Source organism: Puma concolor, chromosome A1 (genome assembly GCF_028749965.1).
Source record: "Puma concolor isolate L17-30 chromosome A1, mPumCon1.1.hap2, whole genome shotgun sequence".
Lineage (NCBI taxonomy): Eukaryota > Metazoa > Chordata > Mammalia > Carnivora > Felidae > Puma > Puma concolor.
The window spans coordinates 41,990,557-42,007,831 of record NC_141667.1 but is presented as its reverse complement, the minus strand read 5'-3'; the positions used below and the strand labels follow the sequence as shown (position 1 = coordinate 42,007,831).

The 17,275-nt window shown below is 44.9% G+C and overlaps 1 protein-coding gene across 5 annotated transcripts in view; it reads left to right on the top strand.

Annotated features, from left to right (window-relative positions):
• HTR4 (5-hydroxytryptamine receptor 4) overlaps positions 1–17,275 on the top strand; it is a 178,490-nt gene that overhangs the window by 141,014 nt on the left and 20,201 nt on the right. For 3 of the 5 annotated variants that reach the window (XM_086678924.1, XM_086678937.1, XM_086678916.1), the window contains one exon: positions 7,504–8,974. The exons of the other annotated variants lie outside the window; for them this stretch is intronic. In XM_086678924.1, coding sequence (XP_086535050.1) covers positions 7,504–7,594 — 91 coding nt within the window. In that variant the 3' untranslated portion in view covers positions 7,595–8,974. Of the gene's footprint in view, positions 1–7,503; positions 8,975–17,275 lie in introns of those variants that run through there. 5 annotated transcript variants of the gene reach the window in all.

Sequence of the window (17,275 nt, the reverse complement as noted above, 5' to 3'; positions counted from 1 at the left end):
CCTCAACTCTTCCCCAGCCTAACTCCCTGCGTAATAAGCGTGCAAGATCGATAAGTTTTCTGCAGATAGTGAGTTCTCCCACCTCTGGATTATTTCTGCTGCCTTGAATGCTCTCTCTCTCTCGCTTTCCTGCCTAGGACAAGCCTACTCATTCTTCAGGGCAGCGTTCCAACACGAGCTCTCTAAACTTTCCTGGTCCCCACCCCCTCAATCTCTGAGCAATAACTAATCACTTCCCCCTCCGGGCTCTCTTACCACCTGCTTCTCCTCTTGAAGCTTAGTTCACCCCGAGGGATCGGAAGTACTCTTCTGCACCTGACACATTCTCTACTCACCTGGGCAGCTTCCCAAGAGCAGGCCATTTTCTTACCCGCAGGGGCTAGGACCCGAGGGTGCCTGTTGACGGAAGGTGCACATTCAAGGTGCATGCTGGTGCAGTGAGACGCCAGTTAGATCGCCCGGTTCCGATCCTGGCTCCACCTGGTGACAGATGTTTGACTTGGAACAAGTTACTCGGCCTCATTCCAGTCAACCAGAACCTGCAAATAGTAGAACCTGTGTCGGGAGATTGCTGTGAAAGTTATGTAAGGTAACCCATGATGTGTTTAGCACAGCAAATGGCACATAATAAATTGTGGCTGTTTTTCTTGTGGGTCCGCACTTGTAAAGCATTTTCTCCTAGATATTTTCAGGTTCAGCCACATTGAAATAGTTCGGCAGAAAAAGCTGTCAGTCTGATTCCCCAAAGGCTCAACGTTCTTATCCTTTTGTTGGTCATTTAGGAACTGTGGTAGGCAAGGAGGGGGGAAAAAGGTCTCACCAGGAGAATGGTTTGACCTCAGTCATATGCACATATGAGAGGTTGGACGAGAGGTGCCTCAGGATTGGAACAAGCCGTGCCCACTGATTGACCTTGCACTTCGGCATACTGAAACACAGACACATCTGAGGCCAGGGGTGGGGTTAAAAAGCTCTGGGGGGCGCCTGGGTGGCGCAGTCGGTTAAGCGTCCGACTTCAGCCAGGTTACGATCTCGCGGTCCTTGAGTTCGAGCCCCGCGTCAGGCTCTGGGCTGATGGCTCAGAGCCTGGAGCCTGTTTCTGATTCTGTCTCCCTCTCTCTCTGCCCCTCCCCTGTTCATGCTCTGTCTCTCACTGTCCCAAAAATAAATAAACGTTGAAAAAAAAAAAAAAAAAAAAAAAAAGCTCTGGGAATACATTGTGTCCAGAGGCAAAAGTTAGTTAGGCATTTCAAACTGCACAAACTCAGCTATTTGGGTCTTTTCGACAAGTAGCAGAAAATAGCAGGAGTGCTGGCCTGTGGTTTTAGAGCCATCACCCTGCAGATGCATCACTTTATGTCCTTGCCAAGACTCTGTGTTCACTGCAAGTCCATTTTCCCATCTGTCTGATAAGAACTTTTGTCACTTACCTGCTACTTTCACAACTTCTGCTGTATCGGCATTCTACCCATGCTACCATTTATCTACTACTTACCTTTAAATACATTTTTTTAGGGGCGCCTGGGTGGCGCAGTCGGTTAAGCATCCGACTTCAGCCAGGTCACGATCTTGCGGTCCGGGAGTTCGAGCCCCGCGTCGGGCTCTGGGCTGATGGCTCGGAGCCTGGAGCCTGTTTCCGATTCTGTGTCTCCCTCTCTCTCTGCCCCTCCCCCGTTCATGCTCTGTCTCTCTCTGTCCCAAAAATAAATAAAAACGTTGAAAAAAAAATTTAAAAAAAAATAAATAAATAAATACATTTTTTTAAAAATGCGTATTTATTTTGAGAGAGAGAGAGAAAGAGAGTGTGATCAGAGAAGGGGCAGAGAGAGAGGGAGGGAGAGAATCCCAAGCAGGCTCCGCACTGTCAGCACAGAGCCCTATGTGGGGCTCAATCTCCCGAACCGTGAAATCGTGACCTGAGCCAAAATCAAGAGCCAGACGCTTAACCAACTGAACCACTACCGTTAAATACATTTTTAATCTGAATAAATGTATTTGTAAAAGAAGCTGTCATGACCTCGAATGCAAAACCATATAGAGAAGATTGTTTTAAATATAGTGCAATGAAAACAAAATCAGTTATTATTTGTATAAATTATTATCACGAAAATTTGACTTGATCCCATTGCTTGCCAAAGACTGTGAGCCTAAGGCCTGCTCTCCACGTGTTAGGTATTAGAAACTTGTTAAAGCCAGAGGGGGCACCAACTGAGTCTTTTTCTTTAAAATAGGCAGAATGATCTCCCCCCGACTCTCAAAAATAAAAATAAATAAATATAAAAAATATGTATTTAAAGGGGGTGCTTGGGTGGCTGAGTTGGTTAACTGTCCAACTCTTAGTTTCAGCTCAGGTCATGTTCTTATGGTTCGGGGGTTCGGGCCCCGCATCTGGCTGCACACTGTCAGTGCAGAGCCTGCTTGGGATTCTCTGTCTCTTCCTCTCCCTCTGCCCCTCCCCCGCTTGTGCATTCAAGCATGTGCGTGTTCTCCCTCTCTCAAAAATAAAAGAAATAAATACTAAAAATATATGTTTTAAAAATAAATAAATAAAAATAAGCAGAATAAGTTAAAGAGATATCAGACACCCTTACTGTGATTCAGATTATTTAATTCTGTGCCCACTGTTTGACACATTCCCCTGTGGATCACACCCCATGTTTGGAAAATACTGGCTCTTCCATAGTCAAGATTCTATTGTGGTTGATAATGAATCTAAAGACAAATGAAGAAATTGACCTAAGGCATTGCCTTTTGAGCGATCGAACTTACTGATAACATAGTGCAAGCCTGTGTGATCACTGTTTATAGACAATTCAATTAGTTTCAATAAGCTAATTTTACCCAAGGATTTTATTTTTCCATCACATAAAGAACACATTCCAAACTTCGCTCTTTGCATATTTTTTAAAGTTTATTTATTTCTATAGAGAGTTGGGAAGGAGCAGAGAGAGAGAGAGAGAGAGAGAGAGAGAGAATCCCAAGCAGGCTCCACCCTGCCAGCTCAGAGCCCAACTCAGGGCTGAACTCCTACACCATGAGATCATGACCTGAGCTGAAATCAAGAGTCAGATGCTTAACCGACTGAGCCATCCAGGTGCCCCTCCTTTGCGTTTTTAACGTCTCATTTTTATGATTCATTGCCAAGTCTTATTTCATCATCAATGTCATAAAAAGCCAGAAGTGCCCCCTGATCCACTTGGCTAAAATGCACTGCTGTGTGCCTTTCAGGGCTTCCATTCTGATCTCTTGTGGACCACCACTGAATGCCTCATGTTGTAACTCTGACCCTTCCCACTCACCTGTACTTTCCCTTTGAAGCCCCCTAAGTGTCTGACCCAAAGCACGGCCTCAGGTGTGAGTACAATACTGGATATCCACCTGCTCAGAGAATCTTCTACTCCTATGTGCATAGGAATTAGCTGAGAGCATTTTTTTTAGAAATGAAGATGTTTGCTCTCCCCACCCAACCCCTGACCTCTCACCCCTGCTGACAGAGGTCAGGAGTGGATCCTGGGACTCTATATTGATTGTAGGTTCCCAAGATAATTCTGATACACATAACCTCTGGACACCACCTTGCGAAAGATGACTTCGCCAGTCTCCTTCTTCTGGAACACAAGTAATTGTAGGTCTGTTTCATCAACTGTTCGTGTTCAACTTCGCCACAAAACTCTTCCCTGCACACAAATGACTTCCACATTCCCCGGTGGACAGGATTCCTAGTTTGGGAGGCAGAATGCTCGATTTGTAGTCCTGGATCCCCCTCTCCCATCCATCAGCCCATGCCCCTACATTGACCTTCTTCTTCTTCTCACATTGAAATGATAACCCCATACCCTCCTATCTTATGGATTTGTGTAAACGATTAAGTATGGAAAAAGATACGAAAATGCTTTGTACATCGTAGGCGATTTTACTAAAACCATCAAAACAAGAAATGGCACTTGAGGAACTCGTGTGTTAAAACGTCGGAGGTTCTTTCTTTTTTTTTTTTTTTTTTTTTTTTAACGTTTATTTATTTTTGGGACAGAGAGACACAGAGCATGAACGGGGGAGGGGCAGAGAGAGAGGGAGACACAGAATCGGAAACAGGCTCCAGGCTCTGAGCCATCAGCCCAGAGCCCGACGCGGGGCTCGAACTCACGGACCGCGAGATCGTGACCTGGCTGAAGTCGGACGCTTAACCGACTGCGCCACCCAGGCGCCCCACGGAGGTTCTTTCTTAATGAGGTTTTCCATCAGGGATTTTGAGCGGCTCTGCCAATGTTTTGCCTTGAGCATATGTTTGAGGAGAGACAGTTGTGGTCTCGCTGCATTCTAAGTTGTGGCATTTCGGCTGTCCTAGCCCATCCTCCCCAGATACATTTAACAGCTTTGCAGGGTGATTTCACAGATTCAGAAATTGAGGTCTTTCAGCTTCTTTAATACAAACCAAAAATTAGCCTCCCCGTGTTTCCAGCGAAACCTCTTCCCTCCGTACGGAATATAAAGTATCAGATACTAACAATAGGATATTAAAAGCCAAATTCAAGCAATTAGCCACAGCTTTGGAGAACAGTCCCACACACAGCTGGTGCCCAATCAGAAGGTCTGGATCTGTCACCCACCATCTCTGCCTCTCATAGAATCAGAATGTCAGAGCCACAGAGGATCTTCTAGATCATCCTCCTCCTCATTTAGCGAATGGGGAAAGTGAGGCACACGAAAGGGAGTAAGTCATGAGAGGAGGCACGTGCGGATGAGCGGTAAAAAGGCATTAGTTCCCAGGTGCCTGCGTTCTGGCTTCCGTTCACCTTGCAATGCTCTGTGCATTCATGTAGCCTGAATAGGAATGCAGACATCCAACAGTGGTTCCATGGTCATCTCGATCTTTATTTCCGACGCTCTGGAAGGACTGTATGAGAGAGCCAGTGTACCCTTGAGAAACGCTTCTGGGAGAACCTCCTCCATTCTCCCTGACTGCTCTGAAGCCTTCCACATACCCGACTCTGTAGCTCTTGTTAGCCCTTATCTTCTGCACGTTGTCCGTCCTCTGTCCTCGTTCTGTGCTGTCTCCTCACCCAGCTCCTCTCTTTGACTATGCCCTCCTGACTTTTCTCCTGCCTTTTGCAGGACTTTTTTCCTTTTCAGCTTTGTATCCCCAGTTGCCCATCACGGAATATACATGTGCCACTTGGCGAAGATTCTCTTTTAGGGGGCAGGAGGGGTCTCCAGGAACGAGTCCTGTGTTAACATCCCAGTCGCACTGTGTTTCAGTAAAAGGAGGAGCCACATCACCCTGCAGGCTTCCCACAGGTGGAATAGATACAATACAAACCCCTGCACATGCTTTTTACCCTGGAATCTGTCACAGTGGGACAAGGAAATGCTAGGGCAGCAGCACGTGAACACTAGACTTAGCTATGACAGTTCTCGAGACAACGAGTAACAATATATCAGGACAATTAAGAGCACAGACTTTGGTATCAAAAATGACCTAAATGTAAGGTCTGATCCTACCATTTATTAACTGAGTAAATTTGGGGAAATTATTTAAACTCTGTGAAACTCGGTTTCCTCGTGTGTTAAATGGGCACACAATACACAGATTAATACACATATAACACACTTAGCCTAATGCCTGGCTTGGTTTTATTGTTGCTGATGGTGGAAATAAAAAGTGTGATAAAAAAGGAAATGTGGCTAGTGGGAAATGAGAAACCCTTCCTTCCTTCCTTCCTTCCTTCCTTCCTTCCTTCCTTCCTTCTTTCCTTGTCTCCTTCCTTCCTTCCTTCCTTCCTTCCTTCCTTCCTTCCTTCCTTCCTTCTCTCCTTCCTTCCTTTGTCCTTCCTTCCTATTCATTTTTTTTCTTTTAATAGATATGTTTAGTGATCAAGACATAAAAATGGAGGGAGGTATATGAAGACTTGAGGTTGCATCTTGAGTTATCTAGAGAGCTTTTACTTGAAAATAGCATAGAAGAAGGAATATATAGCCAAGGCTGAATCAAAGCTATGTTCAGAGCAAGTAGCAAATCCAGAAATAGTTAGATCTCAATATTTAGGGAAGAAATCTTGCATATTCTATTGAAATAAGAATAGTCTTCCATCCGGAAAGACGAGAATATTATAGGGAGAAGGTTGCCATCCAGGATTCATGAAAAATATTTAACTGTCTCTGAGCCAAGATGTATTCTATCTCAGGGAATTAAAGAAGCTAGTTGATAAGATCTCTGACTGGTGCTCTTTTGAGGGCGGGGGAAATGAGGGCAACCTGGAGGGAGACTAGTAAATATTGCCCCAGTTCTTAAAAAAGACTAAAGCTAGACTCCAGAAACGGTAGACTCATCGCTTGAAATAGACCTTACCAAAATGCTAAGACAGCTATTACACAAATGATTTGTGAGCAAGAGTCAGCGTTGTTTCATTAAAAAAACAATTCGTGCCAACTAATTTCATTATGAGGACAGATTTACCACGGGGCAGATTCATTTCTGCAAAGCTCTGGATAAAGCCTTCCATGGGTGGGTTTATTCTCAGGCCCACTGAGTGTGAGCTGCTCCCGGGGAAGGCAGTCTGTGCCCAAAACAATTCTGTTTTAGCCCTGCCCTAATCAGCAGGGTCGTTTTGTTTTTGTTTTTGATCCTCCCTGAAGACCAAAGAGCTAGAAGGCAGAATGACACTAAACTGAAAGGTCTAGGTAGCAATAAATTATCTGATCTTCTGTGTGCTTGTGAAATCCTTAAAGTCTAGTTGGAACAGGTGCTAAATGATCGCATCTTGAATGTTGCGATTTAGAATGACCTCAATTGACTAAAATGATACCAAACCTATAAAATGAAATTTATCTGAGACTAATGTAATGGCCTGTATTTTGGCATAAATAGAATAAAATAATAAATAAATAAAGACTCTGCACCCATTTAATAAAGAACCACAGGAATTGACAGCTCTTTGTGTCAAAAAGATACAAATTGTCAACAAGCTCCCTGTAAGCCTAGAGCAAGTTGCCATTGTTAGTGTTGACTACATTCATACAGAAGTAAACTGATGATGAAAAGTGCATGATATATACAAGTCAGGCTCCCTGTGTAGATTTATGTTGGTTCTGGGTACCATATGTCAAGAGAGATCATCATGATAGGGATTGTTTTCAGAGAACGGTGATCATTATGAGCAATAATCTGGAAACCATAATATATAATGAACTATTAAAGAAAATGGGAATGTGTAGCCTGGAGAAGAGAAAATTTGGAGGATATAATTAGTAGAGGGAAGAATTTTGAGTGGGCCCCGGAGGGCACAGCAGTTCCACTGGGTGGAAATTGTACGAAGGCAGATTTTGGCTGAACGTTAATAAGTTCTTTGTAAAAACTAAAGTTGTTCAAAAATAATAATGGCCTGGCCGGTCAGTGGAGATTCCCGAGTAGGGGGTAAATGACTTGTGTGGCACGAGGGGCACTCCTGCAGAGATCATCGGGGATGTGCGTTCCGACTCTGAGGTGCTATGATCTCCCCTCTCCAGGGATGCGGTGGAGTGTGGTGGCCAATGGGAGAGTCACTGTCATCCTCCAGCAACTTCTTCCTTGGTGGCTGCTCAGCCCAGTGACACTTAGGCCCTGGGGCAGTGACTCAGAAGACAGCGATCCCTCGGAGAAAGGGCAGATTCTAAACTGCTGCTTGTGTGGGACTGCACCTGCCATTCTCTCCACCGTGTCTTACGCCAGGCAGCCCACGGCCACCAGGGATTTCCTCTGGGGCTTCAGCAGGTGGCGCTGGAGGGAGTCAGGGGACAGGACAACCTCCTTGTTGCCTGGGGTTTCTCCTCCAGAGATCCCCTGTGAAGGGATTTTTTTTTTTTTTCATTCCCCAGCACTCCCTCTTCCTGGCGTCTCGCCCGTGCCTCACACTCTCTGTTGTCCCCAGTATGTCCCCTTACTGTTCCTGGTTTGTCTCTCTCATGTTCCAAACACGATCGCTCGCTGTGTCCTATCTCAGTCATAGATGTCTCCAAATAAGCCTTCTTTGCTGTGTCTGCTCACAGACGTTGTCAGAACACATCCTCCCCACGCCTGTCTTGGTCAGAGCCATGTTCCAAAAGCACGCGTTACTTGCTTGTTCACATCTGTTACGGCCACGTTCAAAGTGCTTGCTGTCTCTTCCCCGTCCTGTGCTGTGCCAGATACCAATACACTTTCCTTCCGGTGTCTGGGTCCAAGCGTGCATCCTCCTGGCCAGCCCCCATGTCAGCTGCAGACTTCCCCTCCCTCTTCCTTAAGTCCGGTGTCCATTTATGTACCGTGGAAGAGACGGGAGCAGAGGGCTCTCAGAGGAGAATGGTCTCTGTGGCACCCTTGCAGCTTGGCCGAAGACAGCTTCCCCCCGTGCTGTGGCCTCGGGCCCTGCAGCTCTGAGATGCTTGCTTCCCTCTTGGACTAGAACCGGGCATCTTCTTCTAAAGAGCCTTGTGTAGGGCCGCCAACATCGCAGTGTGTATTAAAGACTTTGGAATCTTTCCCATAGACTTGTGGCGAAGCCCACGGTAGCAGCTTAAAAGCCTTGAATCTGGCCTTGTTGCTCCCAGAGAAGACTGTGGGCAGCTCGCACTGCACAAGAGCGACACTCACCACAGCTCCCCAAGTGCAGGAGGGCAGGACTGAGCAGTGCTGGGGTGGGAAAACAGTGCTTGACTCGGAACCAGGGACCCCAGTTTCAGCCCTGGCTCTGCTCCTAACACGCTGTGAGATCTTGACCCCCGCCCTTCCATTCCCGGGCCTCACTTTCTTCGTCCGTGAACTGAAGTTTGAACTCGGGGATCGCCAAGATCCCTCTCCATTTCTAGGACCACAGGATGCTGCTACAGCCATCAGCTACCTCGAAAAGCCATGGCTTGCCTGCCTTTTGACTCTGTTTCAAAGGAGCTACCCTCTTCATCTGGGCCTTCTAGACCCATGGTCTTGCCAACTTTGCCCTTCAGATTAACCTGGATGTCTTTTCTTCAAAGCTGAGTCCTTGGCTCTTGCCAACTGCCCCAGAGGAAAGGTCCCAGGGCAATAAACCCAACTGTGTCATATGAGCCATGTGAGGTTTTAACATTGATCTTGGCTGTGATTTGATAGCACCCCAGGACTTTATCCTACACGTTGATCCTGCTGCTTAAGACGTGTCAGTTATCATTTCCGTTGATGTTGACTTTAGTTCTGGAATTGAACCAGACAAGAAAGAGCCTGGAATAAGGAAGACAAAGAGACTGGAATAAGGAATAATGAAGAGAATAAGGAATAGAAGATTGCCCCCAAACCACCCAGATGCCAAAAAAAATATTTCTCTGTCCGGTGAAGGCTTATATCGGGGAGAAAGTCTTGCCTTAGGGAAAGGGAAAACACATCTAAAGAGCAGTGTCCTTTAGATAGAATTCCTGAATGCTGTTGAGAAATATCGCACCAATGCTGAAATGTTCCGTCTGTAGACCAGAACCCTCGCTGATCAGTGGAGATCAGATTGAACTGGAGATCTCGTCCCATCCAGTAGGAAGACAGTTATGTAAAGTCATAACTGGCACCTTGACTCTGGCCGGACCAACCCCCTTTCCTTTTTTAAGTCCCTGTTCTCTGCCGACTACATTCAGGACTTGGGGGGCAACCACCCTCTTGAGGACGCTGATTTCTTACAATACAAAGGAGGGAGCAGCAAGGTTCTGAGTCCCAAGGTCCCGAAGCCACGATGATATAGCCAAAGTCTCTGCTCTGACTGCTGCACGTGCTGCCCGTCACCTCTGTGAGCACGGATGTGTGGATGGGTGTAGCCTAGAAGCGCCATGGGCACTGAATCGTTGCTGACTCGCCTCAACCTCGCTGGCCTCTGAAAGAAACTCTCTCGCCTGCTTCGCAACGTTGTTGTGGAGAGAAGTAAGATCATTTTTGTGGAAACATTTCATACGTCATCAAGTGCCATTTTGTATGTTCACGATTCCTTTGGATTACTTTGGATGCTCCTGGGCTCTCAAGGACTAAGAATTTCTTCATCAAAATGTGAACCAATCTAGAGAAGGAGCTTCCCATGGTGAAACACAACACCGAGGGAACACCTTTCGGGGGTTCTTCCTTCCGCGTCTATCCCTCCTCCTTTGGTTACCGCACACACCCACACTGCAACTATGTATATTACAAGCACTTCTCATTTGAAGGAGTATTGTTGTTCTCCAAGTGGAGGAGTCAGTGGAGAGGGATGGTGACCACAGACTAATTTTGGTAAAAATGAGCCTCACTTTCATGGAACCTCAAAGTCACATGAAATTAAATTCAAATGCCTTTTTGCCTTGAAAGCATTCATTTGGAGAAAAAAATGACCTGGGTCATCGAAATTATCCCCATCCTGTAAATGCTATTTATACACATATATATATATATAAATTCTGTGAAAATAAAAACCTCAAACATGGACTGATTATGAATGAGCAGCTGAAAAGACTGTTATATAAAGTATATACTGAGCTACTGAACCAGATAACTGAGATTTTTATTTCTAATCTGATAGTCTATGTAAATTATTGTGAATTATGGTTTAATGCTATTTAGTAACCACCTAAATTTTGTTTACATTTTGAAGAAAGTAGAATTACAAGTGGGGCCACTCTTACAGTTTATAATGCACTGAGTGGTCTGTGTAATCAACATGTAATGTATATGTGGACCTGTTATATAGAACATGGAACTTAATTTTATAATTTCAAAGGATTATAAATTTTAATGATGGTTGTGTCTTGGTTTTATGAAATTATTAGTTATACCTATGATTTATTTGAACAAAAGCTTTGAAGGTACTGGGCTCCCTCTAATCTGTTTCTATGGAAAGCATCATCGACTTTATGAGGATCTACTCTTTGATGCTGTTCCCAGGAATGCATTCTTGGAAAAACAGGAACCTACATAGACTTGTTTTTGTAATAGATAAATTCTATTTATTAATAAATATTGATAAATTACACATATGTTTATACTTATGCATTCTGTACATGTCTAGATAAAGTATACATTGAGGGAAATCTTAAGTCTCAAAACTAATAACTGAATTTTGAATCTATAATAAAATGCCGAAGTCAATCCCAGACTCACTTCTGTGGAGCTTCTCTGTCACTTTGGTAGCCCAGCCCGTCTCTTAGAAGCTTTGGGTGTTTGAAGCTGGAGAATTTTCCATCTCTAATGTCGGGTTCTCTAAAGGTAAAACCAGAAGCCCAGGACCCTTAGATAATGTGCTTCTACCTTACTGCACCTTTGTCAAGGCCTCATGCACTAGGACAGATTCCTCTGACATGGTCATCCCAAGAGCAGACAATCGGGGAAAAATCCAACCCAGCCACCCTCAGGGCATACGCTATAGAAGCCATTGAAGGCAGCATGACACCTGTATATCCAGAGGTCGTGGATTGAGGTTATTAAGCAAGTGCTTCCTTACTGAAACCGTCCTTGATGTCACAAATCATCCAAGAGTCTGGAGTCTAACTCCCTTTCCCTGGAGCCACTAGGATGTCAGGCCTAGAGCAGGTGTCTGTGAAATCCGGGCTTGATTTCTTCTGAGTATGGGCAATGGAAAGACCTCCATAAGCATTCAGGGGCAGGGTACTCATCTCAACTCTTCTGTTTAATCCTTGGGGCCTCCATCATCTTACATATAAAATGCAGAGGGTGGACAAGAATTAGGTTTTCAAATCAGAATCCTTTTGTCATACACAAGTTTACTGGGAACCCCACTGCACATAGGTCAAAGTAGAATGGGGAACATAGTAGGTAGATTTGGATCCCTCATCTCTACCCATTAATATTATAACATAATCATTATTATAGAATGATTATAGTATACAATATTATATCTATTTTATAATAGAATGATATCCCTGGCAGGAGCCTTCTTTGCAGCCTAAAACCCTAAGCAGCTGGGTCAGGCTTTTTGTTCTAAAATCCGTGATGATACTTGGTTTCCCCCCATCCTAAGTTTTTGTAAAGCATTCGTAAGACTCCCGTGAACTATTTCTCCAGACAATTTTCCTCGGAATCACACCTGTCCACCTGCTTTCAAAACCTCTTTCTCCATACAGGAAATGCCCCATTTCCTGAAATTTGTATCCTAAAAGGAAAACCTGAGACTCCACCCCCTGTGAAGCATCCCCTGTGTCCAGGCAAAGAACGAGACTTCAGAAACCCGACTGACTTAGCCTTGGATGACTGTCTCCTTCCTTCCTTTCCTTCCAAATTTTCTTTCTTCACTTTGGAGCCAGCCATCCTCTGGCCCTACACAAGGAGGAGGAACTGACATGAATTTAGTACTTACTGTATTTTATCTGCCAACTACGCTACACTCTTTCGAGAAACAGAAATTTCTCAAAAACCTACTATGTTCCAGGGGTCTGTTGCCAGATGCCTATTAATAAATAATACTGAGAATGTCTGGTTTTTTTGTCGAAAGCCAGAAAATAACCAAGGAGACACATGTGGGTGCATTAGACAAGTTTAGATACTCACCAGTGCTATGAAGAACATAAAAAATCGAGATGGGGCAGGGGTGTGTATGTTATCTGGAGTAGTCCAGGAAAGCTTCAAGGAGGTCAGCCCTGTGACCTGGGACAAGAATGCCAAAGAGGCGTCTGTCATGTGTTGATTTGGGGGAATATCATGTCAGCCAAAGGGAAATGCAATACAAAGACTGAGGCAGAAGGGAGCTTAGCATGTGCGACTGGTGCGTAGTGAACGTGGGGAACGTGGCAGAAGATGGGGTGAGAGAAGTCAGTAAAAGCAGATAGCAGTTCAGTAGTGTTAGATACCATTCATCAGCTACTTACTCTGTACTGGCTCGGTGGGAAGCATTTTATATTAAACCCTGAAGGGTGGGGCGCCTGGGTGGCTCAGTTGGCTGGGCGACCAACTTTGGCTCAGGTCATGATCTCATGGTCCTTGAGTTCAAGCCCCATGTCGGGTTCTGTGCTGACAGCTCAGAGCCTGGAGCCTGCTTCGGATTCTGTGTCTCCCCCTCTCTCTGCCCCTCCCCTGCTCATGCTCTCTGTCTCTCTGTCTCTCAATAATAAATAAATGTTAAAAAAAAAAATTTAAACCCTGAAGGGTAAGTATCATTTTCCCAACCCACATGAGCTGACAAATTAACCAGAAATTTCCCAAAGACGCAGAGATTGCCTGGAGCCAGAAATGGGTCCCAACCCCTGCCGAGGCTAGCCTTTCTCCCCCAAGTCACTTGTTGAGAGAGCCTGACCCCCCCTGAGGCCTTTTCTCTTTAGCAGCAAGAAGCGTTCTTGAAATAGATGAATCTTCCTCTTGTACATCTTTCCCCTTTTGCCTCCCTTCTTTCTCCATGGAGTGTAGGCTGTCCAAACAAATAAAGATGCATTTATACAGTGGTTCTTCATTGGTTTTAAGTAAACTAATTCCAAATACCATCTAATTAGAAGTAAAGTCCATTCTTGGCCAGCCAGAAAGTGGTTTCCTATGATAACTATTCATTGTATCAGAAATAAGAGGAAATTCGATCTGGTTATATAATCAGATTTTTTTTTTTCTCATACATTTCCTTCTCTCCATCCTTCCTGACATCATCCTACACCATCCTTCTACAACTGATGTTATCTTCATCTGGACCGGGGCGTTTGGCTCTGAAACACAACCGGGAGCATGTTCTTTCCCTGATCAGATCCCCTCAAGGATTCTCCATCGCCTACCAAATTCTGGGCTCTGCATAGTTTTTCCAAACCTACTGTTCAGTTTTATCTCCAGTTATTCCTCTGTATTCCTACAAAGCAAACAGTATGTTCTGCGTTCCCCTTACTTTTTTTTTGTTTGAGAGAGAGAGAGCATGAGCAGTGGAGAGGGGCAGAGAGAGAGAGAGAGGGAGGGAGAGAATCCCAAGCAGGCTCCACACTGAGCGCAGAGCCCAGCACAGGGCTCGATCCCCCAACCTTGGGATCATGACCTGAGCCACAATCAGGAGTTGGACATTCAACCGACTGAGCCACCCAGGTGCCCCCCCCCCTTACTCTTGCTTTGCATTTCACCCTCAGGCTGTTGGTCCTGCTGTTCTGTCCATTGGGCATCCCCTCCCAACCTCCCTTACGTGGTACTTCTCAGATAACACCTTCTACCTGAAATCTTTGCCAGCCTCTAGAACAGCATGAGGTTTTTGACCTGTTCCAACCCCAGAGCATTTTATTTGTTCGTCTGTGTTTTTCCTGTGGGGTTCATTAATTATATACATTCCAAGCTTCCCTACCAGATTCCTGAGCTCCCTTAAGACAGTGGCCAATTCTTACTGATCGTGTTTTGTTTTTCCTCGCGCCCAACACAGGTTTTTATGCACTGGAGCTGTCCAATAAATTCATTGAATGTACTCATTTGGAAGAATTTGGCGCTTTTCATTGTTTGCAGCATCGGCAGTGCCGTCCAGATCCCTCTGCTGCTCTACCATTAATGCTCCGCCCACTGTAAAAGCTGCAGCCTCCTGATAAGAGGAAAATTTTTCCGTGACAGTTTTGAGCAAAATCAAGATGTTTGTCATATTTCTTGCGAGTAGCAAAAGGATTAGAGTTTTAAAATACCATTATTTTCCTGATTTATGGCAAGGTGTTTTTTTTTTTTGTTTTTTTTTTTTTTTTTTTTGGTTCAGGTCTGTCTATTGAAAAAGAAATTAAGCTTAAAGCTTTGTCTTTGTAGAATGCGTGGGGAATCAGACTGAAGTTGCTTGAATTATTTGGCATACCAGAGAACCCTGGGCACCACCGTTTCACCATTTACTGAGACAGCCCAGAGGACAGAGTGAATGATGGGTGGACCAGACCTTGGATGTGGAATGGGTACGGGGAGATTGCTCAGGCTAAGGCGTGATACAGCATGCTCAAGAGATGTCAGAAAATGTGGCCTGTTTTTCTCCGCTTTGTCACTAACTGGCTGTATGGCTCTGCACACGTCCCTGCCCCTTTCTGGCTTAAGTTTTGCCATCTATAAATTGAGAAGCATTGGCTTTGTCCACTAGATGGACATGGGTTTACATTCAGTCTCTACCAGTTGCCAACTGTGTGGGACTTTGGCCAAGTTCCTGCCTCTCTGAGCCTCCGTTGCTTCCTCTCACAGGGATAATGATGATGCATCGCCCAGAGTGTTGTTGCGAGCTCGTAAATAGTGAAGCATGGTCACTGGCTTATAGGAAGCGCTCTCTGAGGTGTAGCTGTTACTGTTATTACTCTGGATTCCATGGAATTTGAAATGCCGAAACCACATGGAGAGTCCTATGGAAAAGGTGTTGAGAAACCGGGCGTGGGGTAGTGGGGAGTGTGGCAGGAGGTGGTTGTGTCTCTGTCGGTCGTCTAATCTGGAAAGGGGGCGGGCAGGTTGTGGCCGCCGTGCAGGAGAAGATGTGGATGGTGTGGGGAATTGGTTGCAGGGACAGAGAAGATGTAACGTGATGAGCAGAGACAGGAAGTGGAGTTGTCTTTCGGTTGTCTTACCACAGAATACCTGTGTCTCTGGCTGCTCCAATTCAGGAGTTTCCTAAGCAATAGTCACACTTTACCTGCCAAGAGGTAAGGGGACTCGACTTTGTTGAGCACCTGGCATATGGAAGTATTTCCTTGTCCCCTTACATATCTTATTTAACCTTCCAAAAGAGTATTGACTGGTGCACCTGGGTGGCTCCGTCGGTCAAGCGTCCGACTCTTGATTTCACTCAGGTCATGATCTCACAGTCTGTGGGGTCGAGCGTTGCGTTCACAGTGTGGAACCTGCTTGGGATTCTGTCTCTCCCTCTCTCCTGCCTCTCCCTGCCCCTCAAAATAAAAAGAAAAAAGAAAAAGTGTGGATTGAATACTGGATTGAATCTTGACGTCCCAACTTGCCAGCTTGTTTGGGCAAGTTAATTAACTTCTCTGAGTTTCAGCCTCATGAGTAAAATAGAGGTGTTAATGTTACCTAACGTATGAGGTTGTGTAATTTAAATCAGACCGTGTCTATGGTAGCAATTAGAACAGCACCAAGCAGATAACTGGCAGTTTTTATTAATACTTTCATGGTTATTTTATATGATGATCCCCATTTTATGGATAAGTAAAATGAGGCTTAAAGACACTAAGTTCTGGAACCAAGGTCGGACAAGTAATAATGAGCAGAGCCAGGATACAAACCCAGATTTGCCTATCTTGAGAATCATTACTCTGTTTTCCTGCCTGTGTAGAAGGAAAGGGACAGAAGCAAGGCCATCAGATTTAAAGAGATACTCCCTCTGAAATTAGGAGATATTTTGTAATGTGTGTGGGTAACCTGTAGCCTGGATGGATGGTTGTTTAAATTGGTCTGGAGCCTTGGATGAAAGGTCAGATATTATTGTGTTTTTTAAAAAAAACTTGGTTGAGACCAGATAATTTCATTTCAATTGAGTCTTTCTCAGTATTCAATGACATTAGGGGGTTATGTCATTTCATTCCAGCCTTGGTCCCCTGAATTAGCATGATAATCTTTAGGATATGGTCTTCTTGTCAACAGGGTCCAGCTGGGGGCCCGTATGCCATTGCTTAATGATGAAATTCTCGGCCAGAACACAGACCATCCCCCTCTTCACCCCACGTTCTTCCTCCAAAGCCTGTAGCAATATCTGTTTATCATCCTCAGGAACTTGCCACGGACGAGACTGTGAATCATCCATTACCAAGGCTTTTGTGAAAGGGAAGTTGAGCCACAGGGCTTTATCATTTCAAGTGAAAACCCCTGGCTGGTTGAGCCAAGACACCATTTCTGGTGGGACCTCTTTTCCCAGCCAGCCAGTGAGTGGGCAGTTGGTCCAGGGGATATGAGTCAATGGAAGGAACCAGGAAAGGGGAATCTTATCAGGGTCAACCTCATTACTGCATCTCCTCTCCTCAACACAGAGCCTTCCGGAAACATTGAGCTTATAAAAGTAAAAGGCCAAAGTCATTCCAGAATTCTGTCTCATCTAATAGTAGCTTTCTCAGTGGAGAGCAGTCTCTATTTATTTTCTAATTTCCTGGCATTTATTTGCTACTCAAACCTTCCTATTACCGCTGATGGTTTCACTTGCGGTCGCCTGAGCGATGGAACAAGAACATGGATTCTGATTTCACCTGGAATTCTGCCACCAGCTGAGTGACTTCTGGCAAGCCACTTACCCCTCTGAACCTCAAGTTTCTCATGAAACAAGTGTCCCAGCCTATTTGACAGATGCCACATATTTTTCATTCACTTGACAAAAGGTTTTTGTGCTTCTGGAGGGGAGAGAAATAAATCAATTTT